General features: G+C 44.5%; 1 protein-coding gene across 6 annotated transcripts in view; it reads right to left on the reverse strand.

Moving 5' to 3' along the window:
* The window catches only part of ITGB8 (integrin subunit beta 8), a 51,729-nt gene extending 39,260 nt beyond the window's left edge, over positions 1 to 12,469 (reverse strand). For 3 of the 6 annotated variants that reach the window (XR_004166468.2, XM_031590077.2, XM_031590079.2), the window contains exon 1: positions 11,328 to 11,530. Coding sequence is in view for 3 of the 6 variants with exons in the window: in XM_031590077.2 (XP_031445937.2) it covers positions 11,328 to 11,457 (130 nt within the window). In the remaining 3 variants the exon portion in view is untranslated. Of the gene's footprint in view, positions 1 to 4,536; positions 5,103 to 11,327; positions 11,539 to 12,400 lie in introns of those variants that run through there. The other 3 variants (XM_090142696.1, XM_031590078.2, XM_090142698.1) reach the window with 3 other exon arrangements.
* Positions 12,470 to 12,744: the final 275 nt, after the last annotated feature.

The following is a 12,744-nucleotide window of genomic DNA, read 5'->3' on the forward strand; positions in this document are numbered from 1 at the left end:
CACCAAAAACAGAATCCAGACAAGACTGAGTTACTGTTCAGCCAAAGCTAAGGGCAAGTTTCTACTGGCTTCACTAGAACTGATGTATGCCAAAAGCTATTTTCAACAAGGGCCAACCTTTGTGCTGGGAACTGCACAGGCATATGCATATAATAAAAAATGAGTGCTGGAGGTTAACCTGCTCTTTTCTTGCCTCCCCCACATTCACTCAACTGTGCTCCAGCTACTAAGCACAGGTAGGACAAGCCTAAATTTCAGCAACAAAAAGGATCGAGACTAGACAAGGATCGTATATGTTATAATCACATCCTACCTCCATATTATGAAAATAACTTTATCATGATCAGAGCATTTATCTGAGAATAGGAATAATAATAATAATAATAATAATAATAATAATAATAATAATAATGTGTCCTAGGGTTGGAGTGAATACTAAACAGGTTTTCCAACAGCCAGCATGTTGTTCATGTACATCCAAGAATTGAGATGTTTATTGACATTGCTGTAGTTGCACGTTTTTGCTGTTTTTGGAATGCGCACTCTTTGCTTTCTTAAAACAGAAAGCCAAAAAATAACTAGCAGTTTATACTTCCTGATCATGGTCCTCAGACTGTTGAGTACTACTTAAGGTAAGATACAACATTATCTCGTCTATACATTTTTTACCCTTAAAATCTGCATCCAATCTTGTTCTATGTCAACCGTCAGCCTGGCTGCCCATCTCTTCTGATAATGTACCTTCAGCAACCAGAACAGAGCCTCGCTTCTGAGGGATGTTGCAGCTCACACAGTACACTGCAACCACCTCCCCCTTTCTGCCCTTCCTTGGGAGATGCACGGGGCAACTCCTACACTGGGCAGCCAGGAGCTGCCCTAGCTAATGTGCAGCTTCTCCATGCACTTTGGCTGAACGCACAGATACAATGAAAAGCATTGTAAAAATGTTAGAGTGGGAATTTTTTTCCATGATTATTATGTCTGACACTTTCTTACTCAGATTACAAGGAAAAAATGAGAGGCTGTGCTTTAACCGCCAATCCTAAAACCTAATCCTGGAACTAGGGCTTCATCTCCCCTTTTTCCAAGCAAGCAATAAGCAGTCTCTTTGCCCCCGATGTACAATGTCATGCTTCAAAACCATGCTTTGTCACCACTTTTTCCCAAGAGGGTAACAAGGTATTCTTCTGAACAGGAGGTCCTCTCCTTTGTCCAAAAATATTTCAGTTTGAAAATTCTAATCTATTGTTATTCAGAATAAATTCCTAAGATTACTTGAACGAACTTACCAGACAATTTTTCTGCTTTCTACTCTCCTGTTTTGTTTAAACAAGAATGAAGCTGTACAGATTTGAAAACATTTTACCAGCAAGAGAAGCAGCAAAAGGAGCCCAGATACAGAACCTGAGTATATAAGATGTGTATTTTCTAAGAAAAATGAGGTGAGTAAAAGAAAGGTGCAAAACATGACCTGCATTGTTCATAGAACCATAGAATCACAGAATCATTAGGTTGGAAAAGACCTCTATGATCACCTAGTCTGACCGTCTACCTACCACAATAAACCATGTTTCTTAGTACAACATCTATATATTTCTTGAACACCTCCAGGGATTCCACCACCTCCCTGGGCAGCGGTTGTTGCACCACCACTCTTCTGGAGGATAAATTTTTCCTCATATCCAATATGAACCTCCCCTGCTGCAACTTGAAGTCATTCCTTCTTGGCCTTTTGCTAGTTACCTGAAGAGAAGAAGCCAACCCCTACCGATTAAATCCCAAGCCCTGGAAATATACTTGTGTAAACATGGCAAGTGAATAAAAACACCTTTCCCTTAAACAATCGATCAAACAACAACAACAATAAAACTCTGCCACCTTTGACATTCTTTTTCTATTGGTCATTAAAAAAAATAATAATAACCAAGAGGTGCAGTGTTTCTTGAAAGAAAAGCAGGATACCCTGAAAGATAAAACCATGATGTAGTTATAAAGATAAGAGATAAATATGACACATAAACAAGAAGTATACAAACACATCTAGGCATTGCTAGTGAGCGAGTCCTGGTGGCCACTATGGGTTCCCACTCCTTATTCTTCCACATTACCACAAGAACATATTGATCTATGAGCATGAAGGGTTTTACTGGAAGTCACAACAGTAAAGGGCCATCAGAATGTCAAGTATTGCAGCAGTCTGCCTTACTACACTACAGCTCATGCCTGTGCAAACTGTGCAGAGACAAACCCAAGACTATTTATGCAATACTGTGCAAGCTGTGAACGATGCCACTTGGGAGAATTGATGCTGGGTATCAGCTGAATAAGGCAAAGAGAGATGAGGAAAAAGGAGAGTCCCTTTTCTACAGCGTTATTACACAGTGTTAGGAAAGCTCTGACAGAAAAGGACATGGTTGCAAAGGCTAGGATGTGTAACATTGAAGCCAGATGTTCTGGTGTTGAATACTGCATCATGGCACATGGGATGGGGTTTTCCAGCATGTGTGTATGGGGTGTGCACGCTTCCAGAATTAGGGAATGAGGCAAGGCTTCAAGGAGATACTCCTGACACTTCCCTGTGCCTACAAACATCTTCCTTAGCCTCATCTCTCTGGGAGATTCAGTGATGTGAATATTGCACAACATTCAAAAGGAAACTTTGAGAATAGAAACCTCATACAGATTCATATAGACTCTAGTTTTTGAGAATAATGCATAGAGCTCATATAGAGAATTTCTTCTTTTTGTCAGAAAGCTGCACATAGTGTTTCAGAAAAAGTGCTACAAAAATAGTTGCTGGTATAGCAGTTGGGGCTCACAAACACATCAAATTGCAGCCTCAAATATGACCTTGAATGTGGGAGACTGCTACTGAGTACTCCGGATCGACTTTGTTCCCAAGCCACAATACAGAATGAAAACAAGGACTGTAACCTTGAAATTTTTCATAACACACAATTTTTGTTTCTTGTCCAATTCTACTTGCAGCCTCTCCTTTCCATGAAACTTCCTGCTTTTATAGGAGATGGTTAAATTTTGTTAATGCAACCCATGACTGCAAACAATGAGTCAAAGACTATTTAGCTTCTGAAGCCAATCTCTTCTGCCTCTGTCAAGTAAAAACACACAGAACAATTTACTCTGATTATACCATTAGAACTGGACTTGTTTCCAACAGCCATTAGCTTTTATGGCACAGGTTTGATAGCCGTTTGCACAGTTTTGCATTGTTTTACACCAGTAAAAGTACAAAGCATAAGGAAGCAGAAGGTTGAATTCTTTTTTCTTTTGTTCTTTTTTTTTTTTTTTTTTTAAATTAAATCCTTTTATTTAAAGGGAGCTTCAGGATGTGTGGAGCTGTGTTAATTCCCCTGTTTTCAAGGATAGAACATGGACATGGGAATCATTATACTCTCGTCATTTCCAGATGCTAGGATCTCCCTAGGAATTGGCCAGCTTGGACACAGTCATGCTGCTCTCACAAAGCCTAAAACTGCTGCTGCTGGACCTCAGGGCTGATTGCACTGGTTCTGTCTTAGCAAGCATGACTGGCAAGTAGCTCATCAGCAACATAGAATAGCTCAGAGCTATTTCTTCACAAGAAGCATCATCACAGACCATCTGATCCACTGGTTCTTAGTCCACAGGAATGCAGCAATGCAAATAACTTGCTCTGCTGAGTTGTTATGTGTATACATTATAGACCGGGACAAGTTTATTTCATACTCCAGGCTGTAATACTCAAAGCTGAATATCTACAGGAACCAGACCCTCAAGAACAAAATGATAACCAAATTATTCTTTATAGAAGTTTCTCCTAAAACAAAACAAAAGCCTCAATTCACTATGTGCTTGCATATAAACCCAAATAACTGTGTATATTAGTATAAAAAGAAGACAAGCCAAAGTTAAAAAAAAACACTGAGCATGAATTAGATTGCACTCAGAATTAGAAAACCTCAAGAATATGAAATTAAAGACTGGTATCAAAGAAGGTAACCACCTCTCTTGTGGACTTGTAGTGTGTGATGCTCATCTTCTGGAGGATCCCAGCTTCTGGAGGAAGATACATTCAGTAGGGGTATTAAAAAATGTTATTGCCTTCAGGAATACAATGTGTTAGCTCTTTGTTATTTCAGTAATTTGCTTTTCAATAGTTTTGAATCTTCAAACGTAGTCATTGGACATGAGAACAATGGAATGTGGTAAAAGCTTTCTGGAATTTTTTTTAAAATTATTTTTGTTACTTTTATTCTCTTTGAATGCAGAAACCATTGTCGTATTTCAAATAACTGTGATAACACAGCACAAGACACTCAAGCTACAGTTTGATGATTAACAGCTGAAGCATGAGTCCTTCAAAGACAAGTTAAACTGCAGTGTTTTTCCAAATATAAACATAAAAACTGGAGGAACACAAAAATCTTTTAAATGAATAATGAAAAACTAACTTTCTGAAACAAAAGACACACATGTTGTTCACAAACGTTAAAAAAAAAAAAAAGAAGAAGAAAAAATAGAAAATAGCAATCATACCTGTCTAGGAGCAGGCAGTGCCCGACCTCCATTTTAGGTTTACATCATAAGCCTTTTAGGTTCTTAGAATTTGTAGGTAAAAAACATGACTGCAGGCTGTAAAATGTGCAGACTTGCATACTAACTCTAACTACTGGTGAACATACACTGTTTGATTGCAAGCTTCTGCTTGTAGTTCTGCAAGTAAGTACTCACATATGTGAATGCCTTGCAGGTGCAGTTTAAATGCTCTGTAAGGGACAGCCTTCAAACATGCAGCTTTGAGATTTCAAACAGGTAGTTATTTATTTCACGCTCTGAACTCACATCACAACAGTTTTGACTGCAAAATGCAATTCAAAGTTTTGCTTAGATTGGAAGAGCTTGCTTGCTTAAGTCACTGGTTTTATTTAGATCATTTTATACCATTCATGCCAGAATGAAAGTTGCCTCAAGTTTTTTATTTCCTGGGAGTCCTGTTTGTACAAGGAGATGGGAATCTTGCTCCATTTAACTTCCAGATGTCCAGCAAGAACCTCCCATGTCAAGGAAACAAGTTGTCTTCAGCACAGAACTAACCTGTCATCCTGCGGAGATGAAGTGGACATAAATCATATTCTTAATTACAGTACAGCAAGTGGAATTCACTATGCCTCACTCACTTAAACACTGAGAAGGAAGGGAATTTGTTTTGGAGAGAGGAGTCACTGGTTTAATCAGATTTGGATGACTTTTGAGATGCCACTATACATCATGCAGCTCTATTCATAACACAGCTACAACAACTGCAAAATACCAAAAATTCTGAAGTTCTTAAGATTGGAACTCAATAACATAGTGCTGCTAACAACATCCAAGCCATTGAGCAGAGAAGAGCCCTTAGGAAAAATAAAAATCCAGCACCCAGAAACATTATTCCACCTGCCTGAAGCTACAGAATTTTCCTCCTCTGATAATTATAGTTCAAATCCATCTCTTCATCTCTTTTGGTAATTATAAATACTTCAGACTCATTACTGTCATCACAGTTAATAGCAGGCTGAAATTACTACAGGCATATGACAGTGAAGTCATGGGAAGCATAAAAACATATGAAGAAAAGTAGTCAATTATGACCTTTGCAAACTTCTGAGTTTAGGAAAACACAGACTCAGTGAGAAGTTGCATTTTTAGCAGCTTTCTAATGCTATAAATTCATGTAATCTTGAAACACATTTTGCTAAAGGTGTTGCCGCCAGAACAAGAGGGAATCCTGAATGGCTGGCAAGAGGCTGACTCTTCTTCTTGAAGAAAGGTTCCATTACAGTGAACAGTGAACTAATTCATTAGAGCCCTACTTCCTTCCCAAAAACTAAATAGCCTGAGTCCATTTATGTAAGCCACACTATATATATATATGTTATTCCTTAATGAATTTCAAGTGGTGAAGAAAAATAACAGACCACCTCCTATTTTGTCCATCAAAAATTATGCCTATTTAAGCAGATCAAAAAGAAGTATTACATAGTATTACATCTTTTCCACTGGTTAGACAGAAGTCAGCAATTAGTTATGGAGATTCTGTTGAAAAGATGGACACACCTATAAGCACAGAGACCTTAAGAATTTGACTTAAAAGTGTATTAACAGAAAGGAATTGATGTTCTCTAAAATTTTGTTTTCAGTACATTCAGCTTGAGAAACTATCTTCATACCAAAATGTTTGTACTATCACGTACAGAGGAAGTAGAAATTTGCATACATAATTCTTGAAAATATAACAATTTCAGTGCCATTAAAGTATTTTAAGAACACCAAGCACATTGAAAACAAAGACATTCTGTCTGTCCTTCCTGACAGAGCTCATTAAATCAATGAGATACACCTGTCCCAATACTGAAAAAAAAACTTGTTTTTGCTGTAGGTTTTTTAGATGCATATTGGTCATAAAAAAAAGCAGCTCGTGTATATAGCAAATATTTTATTTGTTTAACAAAGTTAGTGCTTCTTACTGAGGATCTGTTGCAAAGATATGAAATCTCTGGCTTCTACTAAGAACTCAATGCAATTTATGCAATTTGTAAATATGGTATCTTACAACTTCTACTGTAGATTAGCAATACTAATTATCCCAACTCCAAGACCCAACACGTACATCTCATTGGTTGTTTTGTTTTGTTCTTTTCCTTTCCCAGTTTTGAAGTTGTCTTAGCTACACTAACACCTAGAATTGATGTGGTTTTGTCTTCAGGAGTCATTCATGTGAAAAGTTCCTTGATGTTCTTATTTTATGACTAAGTTCTTTCCAGGAACTTGAAAAATGCTACTTGCAGTGACTGAAGCATATGGTGAAGCACTATGTTTTTATGTCCTATTTATGTACATTGAACATATAAACAGATGAGGATTTATTTGATGGAGATTTCCTTAGGTTTCCATAAAGCTTACATTCTAACATCCTACTGATGCTCTGAAGAGATAAATCTAACTCAAACTGTAACAGAAAATCAAATTTATTCATCCAGGCCTCTTGATTAATGAAGTGTAATTCCTACCTGCTCTGGTGTTATTGCAGCTCCAGCCCTTGAAAACTCAAGGACAAAAGAAGTTACTACCTCTTCAAATTGCTATGAACAATATTCCTGCTGCATGCAGACTTCAAGCTGCCTTCCCTACTTCCTTCAGCAGTAATGTGTCCATAATGACATAATAACGCAACCTGCCTGGTGCACCAAGAGCATACTTGTTGCTCTTCTAGTAAACTTAGTAAACTTCTCATCTCCTTTCTTTTCCCACAGTCACACCATCTCAGCGTCTGTAGCACAATAACACTGTAAATGCTATATGTGCATCATTTCATTCAACTTGCAAAAAACCATAAAAAACTATTGAATAAAAACCCCAAAGAAATATATGAAATTGCAACAAGTGGTGAGAACTGTGCAAACTACAAAGTAAATTTATGCATACCATTGGCATAATATGCTCCTTTGGCAACATGCAGGTAAGTAAACCTCCTCTTTGCTATTCATCAGAAGTGCAACCTACTGCCAAAAATGAACTTATAGCCTTAAGGTGCAAATCACCCACACAGGCTCAGGAAATTTAAAATGGGTTTTCTCTTCTCCTTGGATTGCTTTACGACTTAGGAAAAGCAGAACTGTCTCAATGCCGAGTACCCCATACAATACAGCTTTCATTGAGCCCCAAAATAGAAATGGGCACAGGATGAAAATCACAGAATCACAGAATGGCCAGGTTGGAAGGGACCTCAAGGATCGTGAATCTCCAACCCCCCTGCCTCATGCAGGGCCACCAACCTTCCCACCTAATGCTAGACCAGGCTGCCCAGGGCCCCATCCAATCTGGCCTTGTACACTTCCAGGGACGGGGCATCCACAACCTCTCTGGGCAGCCTGTTCCAATACCTCACCACTCTCTCTGTAAAGAATTTCCCCCTGACGTCCAATCTAAATCTCCCTTCCCTCAGCTTAAAACCATTTCCCCTTGTCCTGCTGTCACTCACCCTTTCAAAGAGTTGATTCCCCTCCTCTTTGTAGGCTCCCTTTAGGTACTGACAGGCTGCAATGAGGTCACCCCGCAGCCTTCTTTTCTCCAGGCTGAACAAGCCCAGCTCCCTCAGCCTGTCCTCATAGGGGAGGTGCTCCAGTCCCCTGATCATCTTCGTGGCCCTCCTCTGGACCCTCTCCAACAGCTCCCTGTCTTTTTTGTACTGGGGGCTCCAGACCTGGACGCAGTATTCCAGGTGGGGCCTCACAAGAGCAGAGTAGAGGGGAACAATCACCTCCCTGTCCCTGCTGGCCACCCCTCTTCTGATGGAGCCCAGGATCAACAGACACATGCTTAAAGCTACCATGACATACAATTTATTTCAGATTTTTTGTTTGTTTGTTTGTTTGTTTGCTTTTTGGGGGGGATGAGAGGGAGGGCATCTCCTGACCACCTCCTCAGAATCAGTTCTTTCACGTGTGGTTTGAATGGCTTTTTCTACTCCATTGAGAAGTGACACAGTAATGATTTATGAAACTTTGTAACTAGAACATGAGAATCTGATGTGTCAAAGCTGGCAAACTACCAAAGAGCCAGATGAGAGAACAGTAATGGATTATGTTTGGCAACAGAAGTCATGCTATTTGGATAAATCAATTAACAGTTGTCCCTGCTATCATCACAGATCTTCTGCTTTCCCCAAAACCCCATATGGTCTTTCCAAAAGATACTATGAAGAAGACTGAAAATGCCAATTTTCAAAATGTCAAGAGATTTGTCAACCATGACTGCGCAAAAGAATTGTCATGCGACTGTTCTTCAGTTCTTTAATCAAGGATAAAGATCGCCATGCCATCCAATCTCTGGGTGCACATCACATGTAAACTCTGCTTACTTGAGTTTCATAGAGGAATGACTAACCCAGATAGTTTTGTAAGCATCAAGCACCTTAGCATTCAAATTTTAATGTATGTAAAAACTGCTAAAATCCCAATGCTGGGATTTTAACCAATGACCTCTGTTAACCTGGACGGATCAGTCATTCTACAGCATTTTAGCCCTATGCACTCTATATGGTAATACAGAAGATGCAAGACTTGCATGAGGTTAGCTTCTGAAAGAGCCAAGTGAGCAGACTGTCTGCACATAAGTGGAATAGTTATACAACCGATTAACACAATGCACACACGTGCTCTCGCTGCAGAATTCAGCTTCTGTTCACTTTGCTGGTTTAATTCTTCAGGAGCTCATCAGTTTTTTTTGTGTCCCATCATAAATATGAGATCTGTGTAAATCACTGTAACACAAATTTAATTTTGAATTAGTTCCATTCTTATGTCAGGTACTTGTTTTAGTTGGCTTAGTGAACTGTAAATTCCCTTTGGTAAGACTTAGCGAACAAGGGACCCTTTGTGGAAGGGAACAACACTAACCTTTTATCTGAGCTTACAGAACCTTTAATTTGGGACTTGCAACTTTATAGTGTTGGGAGATTTCCTTCTGCACTCCTCTTAACTGCAAACTAGGGGTCACGCTCTGTCTTTACTTACACCCAAGCAGTAATTCACATCTCAAACTCTATTTTGCAAAACAAATACTTCAGGTAACATAAAACTGTACATTTTTCAATTAGAAGGGCAAGAAATGCTTCAACAAGAATGAATACATTTCAGCCCCATGAATGTTTCATATTCATTCCAGTTCCTCTTAGAACTGGAGATTCAGTGCAAGAAATTCTGCCAAATGTGCACATAAATAATCTGAACTCTCTGATGGCACAGGAACAGTGTGATGCTCTTCTCCATGCCCAGTGCTGTCAAGGCAGAAGCACGGAGGAGTGGCTGCTTCAACAAAGCTGCACTGCCAAATAGCTGTACATGGAGCTGCTGCCCAGCGCTTTGCTAACAGCAGACTGCAGAAGTTCAAGGAATTCAGGTGGTGCTGCGCTGGTGCAGAGAGCTAACACAGCCAAAAGTAAAATAGACAGACAAGGAAATAAAATAAATAGTAACAATAAGCCTCCAAACTTCTACCATTTATATACTCGAGGAAAAACAAAACACTCTTCTTGGTTAAACTGTAAAGTGATTATGCATGAAAGGAAGAATTCAGTGAGACTTTCAGCTTTCACGAATTAGCAGAAGTTTCAAACGCAGAGGAAGAGAGCAAGATCTATCAGAGCAGCAGACTGCCGGACCTGGTAGCTGTTGTCACAATAAACATGTAGCCCACAGCTTACCACCCATGTGCACTTCCACTGTCAAGCACAACAAAGGAAGCAAGCATCTTGTGGAGCAAAAGCCCCACGCACAGTCTTCACCTATGTCATGCTGTTCTCATGCCTTATTTGCATTGCTGTGCACCCAGGACCAAGCACACCACTGCACTAAGGCAAAGAGCTCTCCTCTCCATAAAGTTTCAATTAGTTTTTAAACTCAATTACACTGCACAGAAAAGAATCTGGAATACTGGATGAAGCTGTCATGTTTCATAAGACATTTAATAATATTATATTTTATTTTTCCTATTGACATTTAGTTTGGTTTTGAGCTCAAACTATGAAGCCAAAAGAGCAAAATAAATTATTCTGTGAAACTTAACAAATTATTCCATTGTTTTTAAAAGCACTGGGCAAATCCCACTGAATTAGGCATGAATTTGTCACATATGTAGGGAGGAACTTAAGACTAATGCATTGTTCCCGTTACAAATCTTATTTTTAAAGGTTTCAAGTTAATGTTTTAAATTAACTCCAGGCTCAAGCACGGAATATGCATTTACTCCACAAAGGGAAAGGAAAGAAAGGGAAGGTGGTTGTCAACTTGATCTGCCTCTCAGTCCCTGCCGGTGAAGCCGCATCGTTGAAGAAACACCAGACTAACCTGAGAGCTGTCTGACACAGGAGGTGCATCTGCACAAACTCTTCGGCCTAACCTGACGGCAGAGCTTCGAGCAGCCCTCCCGCAACTCGAAGCGTCCCCCAATTTTACCCGAGCCTCCACGGCCCGCAGAACCGCTGGTGCCAGCGGACTGTCAGCGCGCAGCGATTGGAGCAGGTAAAGGAAAACAGTCTCCCTGAACTCCATGCCCATTTTTCAGCCCGCGCTGTCAAACCGAGCGCTGAACCGCACCACCCACCCGCCCCGCGGCCGCAGCCGGGCCGTGCCGGCAGCTCCCGCAGCGAGCAGCGGCCGCTCCGATCCGCCCCCCCTACCGCCGTAGGTACCCGCCGCCCCACCTGCCCGCGGCCGCCCGGCCATCCCCTCCGCCCCACAGCGTCCGTCCCGCTCGGGCAGGGCACGGAGAGCAGCTCGGCAACTTACGGCGCTGGCAGAGTCCGGGCACGGCCGCCAGCAGCCGGACCGCCCCGAGGAGGGCCCCGGGGCCGCGCTGGCACTTGGGCACGGAGACGATCCCCGCGGTGAGGCACGCCAGCAGCGGCACCCACATCATGCGGCGCCGCTCCCGCTGCCGCTCCCTCGCCCTCTCCTCGGGGCCGCGGCTCGGCGGCGCGGCGCGCTCAGTCCCGGCCCCCGCGGGGGCGGCGGCGGCGGCGGCGGCGGGGCCGGGGGAGGGGCGGCGGCGGCGGCGGGCCCGGCACAGGTAGGGCGCGGGGAGGCGGTGGGGCGGGCGCGGAGCGCCGCATCTCAGGGGCAGCGCCCGCCGCGCCCCCGCGCCCCGCCGAGGGCGGCTCCCTCCCGGCGGCGGCGGTGGCGGCGGGGCCCCGGGCGTAAGCGGAGAGCGGTCGCCTCCATCTGCCTCCAGCCCGGCGCGCAAGGGGCGCCCGGCCGCCCCCTCCGTCCGGCCGCGGGGAGGAGGCACCGGGCACCGCGCGGGGCCGAGCGGCGGGAGCGCGACCGCCCGCCCCGCACCTCCCTCACGGAAACGCCCGCCCCCCGCCCGCCCCCGCCGCGCACCCCCCGCCAGGTGGCCGCCGCCCGCCGCCGTCCCCTGCCCCGGCCGGAGCCGCCGTCAGCACCCGCCGCTGGACGGGGGAGCAGCGGGCGCGGTGCCGCTCTGCAGCAGCCCGGGGCGCCGTCGGTGCGCGTCGAGCGCGCGGGTCCCCCCGTTGCTAGGCGACGGCAGCGGGGCAGGCTCGGAGTGGGGGCGGGCGGAGGCGGGGCGCTGAAGTCACTGCGCCCGCGTCGCTTTGTTCGGTCGCGGCTCCGTCGTTCGTAGCCGCCCCGCCGCCGCGGAGAGGCGGGCGCAGGCCGGGAGCGGGGAGCCGCGCTCCCGCCGGAGCGCGCCGGCGGCGGGCGGCCCTCACCCACGCCTCGGGAGCGGCCCCTCGGCCTCTCCTTGGTCGCTCCTCTCGTCCTCTCCGAGTTCTGCTCGGAGTTTCCGCCCCGTGGGGCGGAGTGGGAGTAACGCAAAGGTTAAGCGGCGCGGAAAGTACCTCGCCGTGTGCGGGTCAGGAAAGCCCCGCCTGGCCTAGGTGCGAGCGGCCCGCCCGGCCCGGGCACCTCGCGGCCATCCGCCCCGTCCGCAGTGACATCGCGTTCCTTTCCGGGCTCCGCCGCCCGGGCTGAGGGCGGTGTGCAGGCAGGTGGCTGCGCCTCTGTGCCGCCTCTGTCACCCCTCGGGGCTGTGCCTGCTTTACAGGCCCTGAGTGCAGAGCCAGCCATAGCCATCGCTGTGGCCTCACTTCGTTTGTGCTGCTTCTGAAGAGATGTCAGTGTGTGCGGTGCTTACGTAGTATCCGGGGGGCAGCATCCAGGGTACAGTGTTAATTAATCATTC

Source organism: Phasianus colchicus, chromosome 6 (genome assembly GCF_987193195.1).
Source record: "Phasianus colchicus chromosome 6, bPhaCol1.hap1.1, whole genome shotgun sequence".
NCBI lineage: Eukaryota > Metazoa > Chordata > Aves > Galliformes > Phasianidae > Phasianus > Phasianus colchicus.